At 35.2% G+C, this 18,087-nt stretch overlaps 1 protein-coding gene across 1 annotated transcript; it reads right to left on the reverse strand.

The window, feature by feature from the left end:
* Positions 1-11,869: 11,869 nt before the first annotated feature.
* On the reverse strand, positions 11,870-15,818 carry LOC126814328 (zinc finger protein 8). The gene is made up of 2 exons (XM_050539421.2): positions 15,680-15,818; positions 11,870-13,286 (listed from the first exon to the last, which is right to left on the reverse strand). Exons 1-2 carry the CDS (start codon positions 15,753-15,755, stop codon positions 12,181-12,183), a joined length of 1,182 nt encoding a protein of 393 aa, XP_050395378.1. The 5' UTR covers positions 15,756-15,818; the 3' UTR covers positions 11,870-12,180.
* Positions 15,819-18,087: the final 2,269 nt, after the last annotated feature.

The raw sequence follows: 18,087 nt of genomic DNA on the forward strand, positions 1-18,087 counted from the left end.
CGCATTCTATATAATATTTATTGTGCAAAATAGTAAGGCTTTAAACCCAATTTCATTCGATGTGTTGATTTGTTTGAGCGATGGCAATTTGAATTCGTTAAAAACGTTACTTCTACTATCGATACACCCAGTTTTGAAATATAACCGTCCTAATATCGACACAGTTGGCTTATCCAATTAAACGAAAATTAGTAAGCTAGCCAACTTCCGCTTAATCTTTCGAAACAATCATCTTGAGGGGAAATTTTTCCGGACAGGAGCTTTCCCGCCTACTCTTCATCGAAATCCAACTGCCAATGGTTCTTTTGCGTGCACGCCAACGTGTTCACGCGACGTCGCTTTTTCATCCCATCTTTTCCAGGTCATTGGAAACACGCATGAAATTCTCGTGTACCTTTCTCGGCCAATACCAGGATTATACCCGTTTGTTCGTTCCTGGAGTTTTATGTCCACTTCCACCAAAGGTGATAAGAAACTTGCCAGAGGAAGCCACAAAATAGGCTCGATCCAGCTCTTTTGGGTAAGATACATACCGCGGACCTCCTGCTGCGTGTGGTGGGTGAGCCAACACCATACTGACCGATCAATCGTCACTCCAACACACAAACACGCAGAGCTTATCCCATCACTGACTGAAATAGCCCACCAGTTCAGGCAAATGCATTGCCAATTTTGAACCTGAATCCTCTTAACTTAAAGGCTCAGGATAAACAGAAAACTTAACATAAAACTATGGCAATATTAATGATAAGATTCTTATTCGAAGTTCATCGTGTATAGATCATATGGATTGTTTTTAATTTTTCACACTGAATTTAAATCCGAGCCTGTTTAAAACCATTTTGTGTAGAGGCTCTTGCTATTTCAGAAGTGACAGGTTAATTATTGATGGCTAGGATCAAAAGGTTGCCGGGTTTCGGGTCAAATCCATTTATTAGGTTGCACTAGAAAAAAAAAGAACGGTTCCCGTGCTTCTACATTTCTGCTGTTTCCTAAGAAGTTGATGACTGAGAGGTGAGAGGTTAAATGTTTTACAGTCTCGCACAGAATGACAAATGAGGCAGACGTCTACACTTTCATTATTCATACATCTTAGCTTTCTGAAGTATTAATACGCGTTTCATTCGTCACGCCATATTGGCTGGTGTAATGGCAAAGAAAGAAAAATTAAATGATTTGAAAATGTGAAGTGTAAGAAGTCTAAAAAATTTAACAGATGTAAAACACAATCTTTCGTTTCGCAATTTCTGTCTCAAATTGACCGTGAAATTTAGATAATCAACTTTTTTTTATATGACTTTGTTTGCCATATTTCTGGTAGACTGACATAGAAATTTTCAGTAGGTTCCAAGACAAATAAATATTCTGTTTTCACAACTTTCGTTTTAACAAAGCTCTTCTAGTTTCGTTTGTGACCCTTTGTATGTTATTCAACAAACAACCGCAATGCGAAAATTCAGTGAACTAAAAAAAAAATAGGTCCATATTGCCGGATGATAATTTTGATTTACTGGTCATAATAAAAAAAATAACGCTTACCTCAGAATTGATTTAAGAACTTTCAGATAGACAACTATTTATCTTAAACATTATTTGAATGCTCTTGTTGAAAAAATACAATAAATCGGTGATGAATTAATTTGTTAGTGTTACTTTAACCATAATTACAATGGATAAAACAACTGCAATAGATTTGAATAGATAAAACAACTGCAATAGATTTGAAATGATAAAACAACTGCAATAGAATTGAATGGATAAAAGAACTACAATAGATTTAAATGGATAAACGGCTACAATAGGTTTGAATGGATAAAACAACTGCTATAAATTTGAATAGATATAACAACTGCAATATATTTGAAATGATAAACAACTACAATAGATTTGAATGGATAAACAACTTCAATAGATTTGAATGGATAAAACAGCTACTATAGATCTGAATGGGGAAATCACTTGGTGCGAAAAATCTACAGGTCAAAAAACTAAATAAATTCTAGTAATTCAGGCGAGTCAAATGGCAAAAGCTCACTACCACGTTCCACTGAATTTTCATCCTGTAGCTGTAGTTGCCAGGGCAAAATGTACCTTATAGTTCACTGTACAGGTTTATTAGCAGAAAGGTAATACGTTAAACCCGAACTCATTTCCACTGCATTTCGTTTAATTGAAAAAGTGTATGTTTTCCTTTACTCCGTAATATAACTTTTAATTGGTTTGTTATCGGGAAGAAAGGTGAATGATATTCCCGTCTTCCTATCATTTGCTACCTAGTAGCGACGTGGTAAGTGTTAATTTTGTCTAATGAAGCTAGCTATTTATCGTTGACCTTAATACGTTTTGTAAATTATGTGAGTATATATATTATATCCTGTGTTTTACGAGTTAGTCTTTGGTGCATTTTCAATGAAGCTATTTGTAACTAATAATTAAATCTGAAAGTTGTCGGTTTTATTATAGTACGAAGGTGTAGATAATTGAACCTTAATAACGTTAATTTCTGGCGGTTTCTCGGAAAATGTACTGATTTGAAAATAAAAAATAATACTTGGTAGCTCTTCTCTGAAGCTTTCTTTTCTACGCCTGGTCAAATATATGGACCGTCACTGGGGGGGGGGGGCAAAGCCTCCCCTGCAAAAGGTTCCCCCGAACCCCCTTGTGAAAAAAATCATCGGTAGTTGATATCGGATTCTCGGTGTTTCCACTTATACGGATTTTATGCAGACTTCTGGATTTTTCACCATTTTCAGATCTTCAAATAACGAAGGGTATTTTGAGATTTGCTGGTCAAATTTTCTTTCAAATGAGGGTCCGTCTGCATCATCGTCCTCGATTGAATTTTCTGCCCAGAGTGCAGGAAATAGCGTTTCCGGCAGTCCAATTTTGAATTTTTTTCTCGAAACCGTAGGGAGAGAACCCCACCCCGTCTCTAATATATATTGTCCGTCAATTTTACAGCACCCCTGAGAACACTCCCCCCCCCCCCATTGCTCTGAGCTAGTTACGGTCCTGGTAACGTCATTTCCATGGATGTTTTGCCGAATTCATGCCTGTTTTCTTCCTGATCCATCCACCTCAGAATCTGACATAAAATGCAAATTAAAACACTCGTACAAGTATTTCATTCTAGGCCAAAATGTCTAAAAAAAGATCCCCATGCAACAGGCGCAAATAGTAAAATCGGAACAAATTGCCACACACAAACTCGGTATCCCGAAAACAATTAGTAGTCTTAATCTATATATTTATAAGTTTTGGGAATGCGTACTTGTCCTTTAAAAAAAGCATTGTGTAAGAGCCAGATTGGACCAAATGTTATATACCATTGTTATTTAGGCATTTATTTGAATGCTAAGCCCAGAATGAACCCTCTAGATCATCGCATGGCCGTGATATTCAAAGGATTAAAACACTTTCGCCATTTAATAATTTAACGTTAAAATGGATTATCGAGATTTTGTTTTCATTATCGTAGCTCTGGTGCTTGACGACTGAGACTATACTGTCAAAACTTAAAGTAATATGACACAAATTTTCAATATCCATTTCGCATTGTCTTTTTTGGAACTATACACTACAACAAACACGGCCAGTTCTTCATTTAAATCTTAAATAATTCCTCTTTAATTTATGTGTTATTTACAATCTCATAAAAATAATATTTGCTTTTTCCTTAAAGTTAGATCCAGAAACAATGTTCTTGTAATCGCGAGTAAAGGGTTAAAAGGAAGTAAAAAGAAAGATATATCGGTTGTGTAAGCACTTGTAAAATACGATGATACAGCTTCAACTTGTTCTGAAAACATGGAGCAAACAGCGAAAATAACAGCGTGATTAATTGGACAACAGATGAGCCGATTAGTCGCAGGAAACTGTAGCGTAAATCAACAAGCAGAAATGCAGAGAATTCCCGCACTGATCACAGTTTTAATGGAGCGCTTCTTCTGCCATGCCATGAAATGTTAAAACAGACAAGCGAGTCATTGTAAGCAACATGTTTATGGAAATTAACCATTTATTGCCTTCTTTGATCTGCTGTATACTGGTTAGCAGTAAAGTCTTTATTTTATGATATATGGCACATTTGATTCCATCTTAGTAAATATGTATATACATGTTTTGTAGAGTTTGTAAATCTATGCTCAAAGAAACAATAATGATATTACAAAACAATAAAATGGAGCTTATTTTCTGCACCAATTTTTCTAATGAAGGCGGGTATAGGCAATGCATTGTGCTGTGAGAGAAATGTTGCAGGAATAGCAGCAAAAGGGGAAACTATAGGTTGGAAATTTCCGAGGGACCGATCCATAACAAACTCTACATCGAATTCCTGCACCTGTCAAGATAGACTTCTATTTTCCGTCCCACTCGAACAAGTAGGAAACACTTTCTTTTTTTTCCTCCCCACGGGGAAACTGGACTTGAAAATCTGACGATTGTGTTCTTCTTACATGTTCATGTACTAAAACATCTTTCGTTTGTATCTAATTCTAAAAATATGATCATATTATTCGTTGCAAAATTTGTATGCTCGACCTGATCTGTGTTCTAAACATTTTAAAGGCTCAATACCACTCTTGTTGTAACTGAATAATATGTCCCAATCTTTATTCTGGTCAACAAATTGTACTATCTTACAATATTCCAATTAATTGATGATACAAATTTCATCTTAACACACCTAATTTAAAATAAATGGAAAAATTCAACTAAATGATTTGAAAAGCCTGACGTAAAGCTTTTCAAATGTGACTTTGATTTAAAAATATTTTTGAACCCTCTGGACAAGTAAAATAGGATTTAATGGATAATTTACACAACAGGTAGGACACTAACACATCTAGTACTTAGAATAAAGCTATTTTTTTTATTTTCTGGAGCTGCCAAGCCAGCAAGAGTGTTATTGTCCCTTTAAAGCAGATAACAAATTTTATTAACCAGATTATATTTTAATCTTTAGTATTTGATTAAACACATGAAGGAATCGTGATACTTATTTTTAATTTTATTGACTGATCAGTGTTATTATTCTGCGCATATGTAACTATCTACCTTGACATTAGATCTCTGTCCTAAATGGCCACCATTTTACATCTTTCAAACACACAAAGACTAAAAAATAATTTTTCAATTTTATTAAATATGAAAACAAAATAAACACTTTTCAAAATTCTCGAAATATTCTTAATGGTTTTCACTACAATCGTCGATGTAAGAATTCAAATGTCGGTCAACTAGTCTGGTGTCTTGTTTCAATGGCAGGTCACAATTCTATGGAATACAATTACTGCTTATTACTGAGCGACGTTTCTACTAGGCTTCTCTACTGGACGACGTTTCGACTAGGAGCAGTAATTGTATTCCATAGAATTGTGACCTGTTTAGTCTGGTGTCTGTTCTCAATGTTGTGGTATTTGTTTTATTTATGTATATAAATAAATCTTTGCGATAATTTTTAGTTTGTCTAAAAGAGACACGCGCTATAAAACGCTATTTCATTTCATTAACTATTAAACCATAACAATTCTTTTAATAGAATTTTAATAATTTGTAGTTATTATCGTGTCAATTAACAGAAGATGTTCCGTTTTCTTTTGTTATATTATGTTTGAAATTCCTTATTCGCAAACCTTCGCAGAAACTACAAGAAGAACACAAAAAGTTATGACGTTATAAGATGTTAATTGTGATGACAAATACACATGTTTAGGGGAATCTACCTGATGAATTGAACACGGTGCCACAGAGGGGGGTGATTCATTTAACGGTAGATGAGATCGGTAGTATGCGATAAACATCAACACTCTCGCCATGTTTTCCCAGAAAAACGCTGGAGAAAAAGTTGAATTCGGCCATTGATCACGTGAAACCTGTCGCTTTGTACAAGCAAAAGCAGGTGAGGGGAAAACGAAGATAAAAAGTTTGAGAACATTGTTTTGATGGAGCGGTTAGGAGTCTGATTACTCCATCATGGTGGCTGTGTGTTTTTTTTATTTTATTTTTCATGTAATTTTAAGCTGGTGTAATTGTTGGCACTAGTTTAAGATAATCAGATTTTGTCAGGTTAACTTGGAAGGTAATTAGTTGAGCTGTATGGGGTGTATGTAATGTAGTTAAACTGTAAAATCGTTTAGCTTTTTCTTTCTTCTCACCTACATCACCAACATAAAGAAAGAACGAAAATCATCTAATTTTGTAAAATACACTATGCTAATTAGTTTAATTTTATTTAATATATTGTATATAGTAAAGCTATCATTATATATGTACAATGTATTAAACTTACATTTAATATATTAGAAGTGAATTTATCACAGAAATATGGTAATTTGTTTAATTTTATTTACCATATCTGATGTAGATGAAATATTGATTCTATACTCATTAGTCTAATTGTATCTAGCATATTATATATATATATATATATATGTATATATAATTTCTTTGGCTAAGTGGGTAAGAAGCTGACTCGCTAGCCTGGAGGATGCGTGTTCGATCCCTGCAGTGGCCGAGAAAGTTCATCGGGATTTTGCGGCATGGTTTCCACTTGTCAGTGGTACAGAACGGAGGGCCTGGTAAGGACAGCTGTCTAGTCGTTGGGATGAGACAAAAATCCGAGGACCCGTGTATACATTGGCGTCCACGTTGGAAAAAGAGTAGACCATAGAGCCGTTGCCCGGGCAAAATTTCCCAATAGCACACTGTATGGCATATGCCCTTCTTCATTATCCCAGTCGGAGCAGAGCAGTAGGACGTTAAACCCCATTTCATTTCTTTGATAGGCATTTAGTAATTTAAAATAATACTCGAAGCTACAGTTTTATGGATACACAGTTACTGGATTTATTAATATGCAACGTTTCGACGTGTAATCTTCTCTTTATAAATCAAATATGTTGATAATAGACAAATATTATACAGAATATGCAACAATAGTAACAATTTGATACAATCAATCCATTGGGAATGATATCATTATCCCTACATCGCATTAAAGGTGTTAAAATGCTGAAAATTCAACATAATTGCTTTCTGATTTCTCAATTTGGTAGAGACGAGAGTATACTCGTCGAACTGTCGCATGGTAATAAATCCAATAATTGTGTATCCATAACAGTGTACCTATACAGTTATAGTATATATAGTGACAATATCATAATATAAATCTTAGATTTAAAATGACTCAATGACAGACCTTATGATCTAAAGCGCACACGTTAAACCGTTAAACTTTCTCACAGAAATGGATCACAAAGGTAGAAAAGAATTCCTCGTTTTAACCAAATAACTTTGGTATTTTTAAGTTCCGTCTGTTGTGCAATTTAGGTAAGAGAACTTAGTTGAGATTTCCAACAATTAAGGGAGTTTTGTTTCAGTATTACCAACCAAAAGCTGGTTTCCAGGGTGCACATTTTAAAACTATAGACCCCCCCCCCCCACACACACACACACACACACACAGCCCCGAATTCGTACGGCGTGATAAAAACAAATCAATTTCGGGTGGATTTCTATTGAAGAACAGAACAGATCACACATTTCCGACATTAGGGTGTTACCACAAAATGGATGAAAATATTCTGTGAATTTGAAGTTTTGCACTTGACAATACACCAGTAAGTATTTTATCAACACTTTTTAAAATTCTCTGAATATAGTATCGTTAATTTTACTAGATCTTGGTATCCACCTCACTATGGTTATACCATTTAATGTCATAAGTCATGCCATAGTCAGCGAGTAATGTAGCAACAGAAACAATTGTTTGTCTATACTGTTGTTTTTGTCACGCCAATCTGCTTTCAATATAGAAAATAAATATGCTAGTATGTGGGTACTGTCAGTTGGTCTGTGACTTATAGTAATAAGACTAATATTAGTTTACACTTGTTTATAATAAATACTAATAAATCAGAACACTAGTATATTATGCTGGATCATCGAGTGTTTCAGATATGTATTTGTTTTGTCTCCTGGGCATAGTCATATATGATAACAAACTACATCTTATTCTTGGGTCCAACCATATTCCTGAAGCAATGGCCCGAGAAATCCATCTCTGGCCATTGCTGGATTGACTTATGATACTTGAGTTTTTGAGGGAGTGTGTCTGTTCTTCCCGTTCAATCAAATCTATCCCAAGTACAGCAACATGACAGCCCTTCGTTTAATCTGGGGTCTTCCCTAAACCTTTGGACAGGGATTTGAGGTATTAAAACGGCGAAAGTATTGTTCATCTCTAAACAGTATTGTTTACATTGTATCCGTTTTGATAGGCTCGTTTGTCACGCAATTAGTTTTTCTGCAATATTCTGCTTTGCACTGGTTAATTGGACGTAATTTGAGCTCTGGTTAAAGCGTAATGATTTTGTTACGCAGTTAGCTATTAGTTGTTAATCGTATTATTGACCAATCATAATTTGGAACAGAAATTTGCTTCCATTACAGCAGTGTTAAGTTTGATTAGGTCTAATCAAACGAAACACTGCTAGGAGTGTGGGGGGCAACGTGCTTCCAAATTCCAAAACCTTACTAAGGCTCCACCAATTCTAGTGCTTTGTCAGACTTTTGTCCTTTCTAGTGGGTTCTATACCGAGACCATACGGTTAGTTATAAACCAGCCCCAAACACACCGAACCACCTTGGCACGATCCAGATGAGAAACCTCTTGTATGTGACCAGAATAACGCGACCTTTCCGGAACCAATCCACAAAACTGTACAAACTATAACACCAACCCCAAACCCTTGTTCAGCGTTATGCGTAATACGGATATTTCAAATAACGGACAGGGATCATGGTATATAGCCAATACTCAATTTATGTTCCTAGATTCTGTTATACCTACATGTATATGTTGTAGATCTACATGGCCATGGTTTCATTTATTAGCTTAGTATAACCAGTGTCGTACAATAATATAGTTAAACGCACCCTTGCTGTAAATCAGTTTGAGTGACACGCATGGTGCGTTTGTCGTATCCAATGTCAACATTTAACTCTAAAAGAAATACAAGGTTGCATAGCCCTCTACTCTTGGTTGTCCCCTAGACTTCAGCCCAGTCGGCCTTTAGGTGAATACGGCACCGTTTCTCACCCCAAGCCTTGCTCGACGTATTATGTAATACAGGCAATTTAAGTATCGGTCAGAGATCCTGGTATATAGCCAATACAATTTATATTCCTAGATTATATTATACCCATCTGTTGTAGATCTGCATGGCTATGTTTTCGTACATAAGATTAGTAGCAACAATGCTAGCCCTAACCTTCCTTTGCTGGTGTGTATAACGAGCAAGTTCAGTGACGGGCACTAAGCCTTGTGGTGTGCAATGCGGGTAATGAAAGTAAGGGCCGGAAATCCTGGAATTATACCATCTGTTATAGATGCACATGGCCAAGCTTTCGCATTTTAGATTAATATCTGTCTACCAATGTAGTAACACCTTATTTATGTAAGGGGCATAGACAATACTCAATTTCTGTCCTTATATTATACTCATATGTTGTAGATCTGCATGGCCATGTTCTCGTATATTGGATTAGTAGCAATAACTTCATCCCTCGTGGTGTGCATTACGGCCAATAAGAAACGGCCTTAAATCCTGATATCATGTCCATGCTAGTGACGATCAGAGATCCTGGTATTATGCCCATCTGTTATATATCTACGTGGCCATGTTTTCGTATTTTAGATTATCTGTTTCTACCAATGTAGTAACACCTTATTTACCTATGTAACCTTTCTAGCTGGCGAATATTTAAATAGATCGCGTGCACACGTGCAGTTCATCAACATTCTGAAAGAAAGATGTTCTCACGTTTGTTTATACGTTTAACGGAGTCGGTGTGAAAACACAACACTCTTCTACACGTTACTATACAAACCCTTCTCCGTTTCTGGACAAATAAACAAAACCTATACCAATTATTAAGTTGTTAATGTCGGTTTAATAGCCAAGTGTGCTACATGTTTAGGCAAGGGTAATTTACACTATTTACAGTGGCCATTTTGTTTTATCCCCCCGAATGTGATGTTCTTTGTCTCGTGGATATTACATCACGATTTTACATCCCACCTATTCTTTTAAATCTGCAGGTACACGATATAATAATGTTGCACACGGAGCTCGAACTGGCCGGTCACCCTTTGGCTTGGTGCCGCAGTTTCGATCCCAGGTGTGAGCGTATGTGGCTAGGGGATAAGGGCTTCTTCTCAACCTGGTGGGTTTACTCATGGTGGTCCGGTTACCTCCCACAGCAAAGACCCATATTCTATAATAAAATAAAAGCGCCACTTGTCTGCAATATCACCCTCTCTGTCGACATCACCATTTACATCCTGGATTATATTTTCTGTTGGTGCCGACATATTTAATGAAATAAAATATGGTTTAACGTCCTATTGTTCTGCATCTACCGGGAGGGTCCTCACAGGGCCATGTGGCTGCCCAGGGCAAACGTTTCAGTGACGCCCCTCCCCCTCCCTCCGCATACTGTAACTGCTATGTTCAGTACCTGCGTTCAGTTGATTTTTTTATGATTAAAGAAATTTTAGTTGAATACCTGCAAAGCAAAGGGCGGTGATTTGCTATCTCAGACTCCAAGGTATGTAATGAATAAGTATTGAAAGGGTCGCCCCGGGCTTATGCCCCCCTCAGCCCCCTCCTTTGTGAGGGCCCTGCCTACCGGGATAATGAAGACTGATGTAGGAAATAGAACAATCGAGGTCTCGTGTATACTATTGGTAACACGTTAAAGATACTCTGCCGCTGTCTGGGCAAAACTTTCTTCCTGGCTCGCTGTCATTTGCAACGGGAGGTACAGAAAAGTAAGACGTTATACTCTCTTTCATTTTATTTCATTTACTTCTTCTACGCGGATCGGAAAGTGTGCTAGGGAATTAGAAATGTATTAAGGCCAAAACGACCCCGTTCCATTTCTGTTGAATAATGAGACCATTTCGGTGGATAAACTAAGTTGTATTTGACGAAATACTACCAATTAAATATTGGAAATATTGTTTAACATGTCTGTTGTGCTGGTGTAATTTCAGGATGAACTAACTTATTTGGTCTTAAAATGAAATGGGGATTAAAGCCTCACTGTTCTACACCGACTGGGCTAATGAGGACTGACATACGCCATGCAGTGTGCTATGGGGCGAATTGGGCCTGTTCTTTTTTCGAAATCCAACACGACAACGTGTACACGGGACCTCGGTTTTTCGTCCTACCAGAACGACTAGATATTGTTCCTTGCCAGACCCACCTTCCTGCACCACTGACAATGGGAAACCCTGCGGGCAGCGGGCAGAAAATTTTCTGGATCTGCAGTTTGAGTTAGGGAACTAAACACCCTGAATTAAAATCAGAATTTTGTGATTATTTGAAACTCTTGTTGAAAATTGTATCACGCCACCAAAAGTCAGTAAAAGTATTGGATTTCGGGCCCTTCATTTGGTGGGATGGAATACTATTCATATTTTTCCTTTCATTCACTAAAATTATATAATTAGCAAATTTGCACCCCCCCCCCACCTCCCAGCTCATACCCCCAGCTCACACCCCCAGCTCGTACGCCTATGCTCATAAAGTTATTAATATAAATTCAGAGGCCACCAAGCCCCCGATTTGAGATGCAAAATTCAATATACATGTAGATGATAAATGTAGTTTAACGTCTTGTCAACAGAATACTTTGGTCATTTTGAGACTAACATTGTTATTGTTTTCTATGGTCCTGTGGGCAGGGCTAGAGAGGATAAGTTTGCGCGGACAGCTCCGCCAAATTCAAATATTTCTACACGTGCACTCCATATCGCCAAGATTCCAAACCCTTAAATTTCAACAATTTCCTTAAGTATATTTTAAACGTTTATTTATAATAGTTCTAGTATATATTATATACAATAATAGTACAAAAATAAATTATACACAAATATTCGAATAAATAATATTATCAAGAGAAAGAATGTAAAGCGAAAGTATAAGTAAGTAATGAAGACGAAAGATTTAAAAGATTTGAAAGATTTTTTGCTACATTATTAATCAGTGTGGGTGGCATTTACTCAACAAAAGTCTAGATAACAAGACTTTTCACAAACGTTCACTTTTGGTCCCGTCAATGAATCCATTAATCATCTCGCACTATGGGTAAAGAGCTGAGAGTTGTCTACCGTACCATTCCCATACAAGAACTCTCACCGTGTTTCAATAACAATGACATGCGCGAAAATGTCTTGGAACAACTTTTACATCCATATTTTTTAATTTCAGCGTGGGTCTGAAGATGTGCTCGAAGATTAGAACGATCGGCAAAAGCACGACCACAATGTTGACAAGAAAATGGCTTCTCGCCAGTATGAGTCCTGATATGACCTTGTAATAACCAAGGTCGAGAAAAAGCTTTACCGCATAATTTACACTTACAGGGTAATGTGTGAGTTCTTATGTGCATTTTTAAAGCTCCCAGGGAGGAATATGATTTATCGCAATATTTACATCTAAATTCTTTTTTAACTTGCTGAGAACAGTGGAATTGTCTATGTTTTGAAAGCCCCCCGAATGTGGAATAACTCTTCTGACAGGCTTCGCATTGGTAGCGTGGTGGCGAATGAGCATTGAGCTGTACTGGTTCAGATACGTCTGGAAGTTTCTGACCGTTCCAGTGGTTCATATTTTGGGGCTCACTCATTCCATTTCTTAACCACGAAAACCAGGAATTCAAATTGTTACGGAAACTGGAATCGTGGAAAAGACGGTATGGATTTGGGTTTGCGAACATTGGGTTCCTATCTCGTAGCAGACGGATAGCATCTAGCTGTTGTGTTGCTGTTGGGTTGGCACAATATGGAAGCACTGGTTGGGGAATAAGTGTTGTGTTTTGCGGTAGCTTGGTCTCTATACGTGCCTTCACGGTTGTTGGAGTGAAGACTGTTTTTGGGGTCTGATTACGTCCCTTGACAGAAGGCTCAATAAGCCACGGTCGCACAATGGGTTTAACTGCACTCTTGGGGGCTTCTTTCTGGTCAGTGTTACCACATTGGCTATTCATTTTCTCACTAACTGGTGTCTCGTGGGAGAGTGTCACAAATTGATCGGTTAATTTGTTGGTTTTTAACATGTCCTCCATCATATTAGAACGTTTAACAACAACCTCATTCACGTGCGAGAATCTGGTGTGGCGTGGTGAGTTGTCTACAAGATGGGCATGTCGGAGGATGTCAGATTGCGTCATCAATTTATGTCCATCAAAAACACTTGTGTCATCAGTTACATCTGAAATAAGGGAAGAAAATAGAAATAGAAGCACGTGTTATCTTCATCAAGCCACTTTTAATATTAAATAATATAATGTATACATTTTCCCCAATTACAGCTATGTAAATGATTTATATTAGAGGGAAAATAATAATTCATTTTAAAACATTCTCAACGACACGAAATTCTGTTAAGTAGGATATAAAAGTAACTGTTCGATAAATGTATTGTACTAATTGTTAAAACTGAAAACAAAACTGGGTGGACCCTTAAGAACGTTAAATTTAAGCCCAAAATTCTTTTCTATTAAATCTGACATTTGGAATAATAAATTAATTCTGACAATGGTTATTTAATAATCATCTTGGCATTTACTGCTCGATACATCCTTTTTGTAAATTAATGTGTGCGAAGTATTAAACATTTTGATTAAAATTAAAAGGCATGGATCTGCGGAAATTTTAAATCTACATATATAATTACAAATTTACAAATTTGGAGTACACATTTTTTTTTAATTAGAAAGAAAAGTTTGTTTGGTGTACATAAAAATATTCCTAAGAATAAGCAATAATAGCGCATTTAATTTTATCTAATATAAAGAGTTCTTCTCATAATATTTAATACTGATTTTTAATGGTATCTAATAAAAATTTCAATAATATCTGATAATAATAGTAATGCTATCTAATAATAATTGTATTAAACATCTAATAATAATTGTAATAAACATCTAATAATAATTGTAATGTTATTTATATTTAACATTATTATTTATTAACTAGATGTGAGATATATCCGTGAAATATGGCATGCGTAGGAGTTCTGAATGATTGAAAGAAATGGGGTTTAATGAAATACTACTCATAAAACAGGGGTATTAGATTTTGATCAAATGATTAAACTAATATTTCAGTTGTAGTTTCAAATTTCAAATATTACCGAATTTCTATAAACTAATCTGATAATAAAATGAATAACTCTGCAGGTCGACTTTGTCTGTTTTACCAACCAGATGACGGAAATGACGTGATTTAAGATGTGAAGTAATACTGTATCAAATAAATCAGCAATAAAAAGACAACCCGCGGTGATAAAATGAACCGCTAGTTAAATGTTATCATGATAAAAAAAATCTCTGTAGGAATTCTAATCGTGCATGATCCCTATCACCGTGGGTGTCTACTTAACATTATCTTTATGTAATGATTTTATAACCCCGAGTTGACTTGAGTAACTTATATCATATCAAGATTACAGAAAAACAAGATTGTTATGAACAAAATATATTTAATTTAAACATTTAATGACTATACATCTTCCGCTAATTAACTTAGCACTTGATGTTTTGTTTTTTTCTTTTAATTTATTAACACTTTCATTTTGTTTCTATTTTAAAGACGGCGGCACTTAAGCAATGAGTGTACATCCATTTCTCGTCACCCACGGCAAATATTTAAATGGAAAATTTTAAAAATGAAATGATACCATTTGTATGATTGAAATCACACAATTCGGGTGATCAAAAAACAACACACTAAAGCGTTTTCCCAAATCAGTTTTCCTTTTCCGTATATAACTGTCTGCACTACAGTACTGTGTATACAATGAACATTTAGAAAATTATTTAAAAACAGAAACATACAATATATAAATTCTTGACTGATATGGACCTAACACATATATGTTAGTAGTAATTAACATATTTAATAAAAACCAGAATGGTGATATTAATAATGTTCCATTTATTTTTTAGTAGTGTGTTTTTTTTTTTAGAACACGAGCCAATCTGCCACAGATGTGATTCTATTCAATTATATTTTACAAATACAGTATAAGTATTTTGTGTCTATTTTTGCCCTTAATATTTTAAAAACGCACTTTGCGCTTTCTTAAAAACCACTTATTATTAATTAATGATTAATCATTGTTGTGATTACGACACTCTGTGTTATCTTGTGAATGACACAAACACGTGTACTTTCTTCTTGTAAAGTCATAATTATACAGACTTTTTAAAATGCATACAAATGTATACTGTCGTCTTAAAAAGTCAATAATTATAATGCCTCGTTAAAGAACAAATTTATACTGTTTTAAAAACCCCTGATAATACTACCTTATCATTGAACAAGATTATACCGTCTTATCAAAGAACAAAATTATACTGTTTTATTAAAGGACAACACTATAATGTCTTATTAAAGAACAAAAGTATACTCTTTTATTAAAGATCAAAATTATATTGTCTTATTTTTTTAAAAATTAAATATCAAAAAAATATCGTCTTATCAAAGAACAAAAGAATACCGTCTTATTAAAAAACTATAATAAACAGTTATATTAAAGATCAAAATTATATCATCTTATAAAAATAAATTGAAATCAATCCTTAATTAAGCTACCCTTACCTATTTCAATATACTCCATTGAAGACAATCTATATTCAACTTCTTCTTTTTCCGAAGGATCAGGGTTCTTTTCCATCAACAATGCTCTCTCGGCATAACAAATTTCTTCTTCAGGAACTAAATCATCCAAGACACAAAGGTGCCGACAAATGTGTGAATAACGGTACATGAGAATTCTTTGATATAAGTACAAAGTAGTGTTACAGACTTCGATGCCAATTAAGCTGAAACTAACAACCCCTAGTGCTATTACCAACCAATCAGAGCATAGATCGACCATTTGTTTCCGAAACCCCGCCCATAAATATATTGGCACGCGCTTTAATCTGACAACAACAGGTGTGACAGTGTGTGACGTCATTGATCACTCTCTCCGCCTCTTAAACACTATGTTAAACGAATGGTGGAGGTCAAAATAAGATGCTTTAACCGAGTGAAAATTGACCACTTGTGGTGCGCATGTCATCAAACAGTTGCAGAGAAATAAACAGATTAACATTAAAGGCCATGGAGACCGGCTGTCGCTTTGACGCCTACTGAGTTTTAATTGCCTTGTCTATTACGCAGAATTCCACCAATATTTAATTCTATATAAAATATCTGTAAATGTAATTCTCTTGAACTTGAATAAGCATTTCTCTAATATAATGACGTGATCAGAGTAGATAATACTCTTTCCTGTTTTTGTCAACATCTAGTAATTAGAAATACACACTTTTTCGTCTTTTACTTTATTGTTCTGTAACATAAGAGGAATTTAAGGGGAGTCTTGGCAGAACCTCCATTTTAATTATAAAACAAAATCTTTAAAAGTTATTTTATTTATTAACACAATATATACCATTTTGATACCTCTAACACAATTATAAAATTTTCTCTAAATAATGTAAAATTTCCTAACAATATACTCTTATATTACTAGCATTAATAGCATACAAATTTACAATAGAACATTTTACCTATGGAAAATTCGCAAGTACTTAAATGCTTATTAACAGTATTAAAAAAATATAAAATTACAATAGATTATTTTATGTGCATAACATTCCCAAATATATAAACTTCAAATATTGATAGCAATAATAATATACAAAAGTACAATATAAAATTTTAGCTATGTTAAATTCTCAAATAAACGAGAAGTGATATAAAGTGTTCTGTTGGTTGTTTGTTTTCCTTGTGTATACAATTTTCTTAATTTGTATTTGTAAAAAGATGTGACGTATAGATCTTTCTAGGTGCTTTTCAAGAGAAAACTAATGACATTATTTATCATTATTAATCTAATTTTTGTATAATCCAAATCAAAAACGAGAAAATGGATATCTTGATTTAAATTACTAGTACTGCTTTCATGGGACACTTACTCAGAAATAGCATGATCTTTAGCAATCCGTTATCTCCCTTACGCCAGTTTACAATATCCCACATGACTTGAAATAAAATGAAATGGGGTTTAACGTTCTGCTCCGATTGGGCTAAGGAAGACGGGCATACGCCATGCGGTGTGCTATGAGGGAAACTGTGCCCAGTCAGCGGCGCTACAGCCTACTCTTATATCGAATTCTAACTGCCAATGTATACAGGAATCTCGGGTTTTTCCGTCCCATCTGAATGACTAGACAACTGTCCTTATCAGGCCCTCCGCCTAGCACCACTGACAAGGGTAAACCGCGCCGGAAAATTCAGATGAACTTTCTCGGCCAACACCCGCGACCTCCAGACTAGCGAGCTAGCGTATTTTTTTGTTTCTTGTAGATATATCTATTCACAAATTATACAAAAAACAAAATTCATTTTCATTCTACAAGAATAATCTCACTGGATATTTACAATTTAAAAGTTGTATATACATGTATAAATATACACACATATACACCCACCCATACATACATATACACGTATACATACATTTAAATAAAAGCATATTTTCGGTTGATAGATTATTAGAAATATATCTATTTTGCTTTGGTTAGAAGTTACCTGTGACAAGTTATATTAATATATCTACATGTACATAGTCGAAATGCGATTTACCGTTGTGTTAAAATCACGTTATATATGATTGCATTAGAAAGCATAATTCCATGTTGTAAAAAGTTTCGCTCTTACTTACTTAACCACCGCCCCACCCCACCCTCCTTACACCTAAAGCATAGAGAACAATAAACCACCGCCTGTCTGAACAGAATGGATCAGCTGGATCGGCATCACTAGTTACCGACAAAAACCGAGAAGACCGTTTGTCTTGTCTATATCGCCCGATGTATTGCAAAAAATGACTGACAAGGAAAGATATAGATATATACATTCTATCCAACATTTAAACCATTTCATAAAAAAAAATTGAAACAAAGTATGGATAATTAAAATTGAGGGTTTTGTCGGGGATTAGTAAAACCATTTCT

This window comes from Patella vulgata, chromosome 3 (genome assembly GCF_932274485.2).
Source record: "Patella vulgata chromosome 3, xgPatVulg1.2, whole genome shotgun sequence".
NCBI lineage: Eukaryota > Metazoa > Mollusca > Gastropoda > Patellidae > Patella > Patella vulgata.

What these genes read in the sequence shown, in the direction of transcription:
- LOC126814328 (XM_050539421.2), bottom strand. Translation starts at nt 15,755, where the DNA reads ATGGAAAAGAACCCTGATCCTTCGGAAAAAGAAGAAGTTGAATATAGA. An exon ending in AATGGAGTATATTGAAATAG is followed by an intron (nt 13,287 to 15,679) that starts GTAAGGGTAGCT and finishes CCCTTATTTCAG; the next exon opens with ATGTAACTGATGACACAAGT.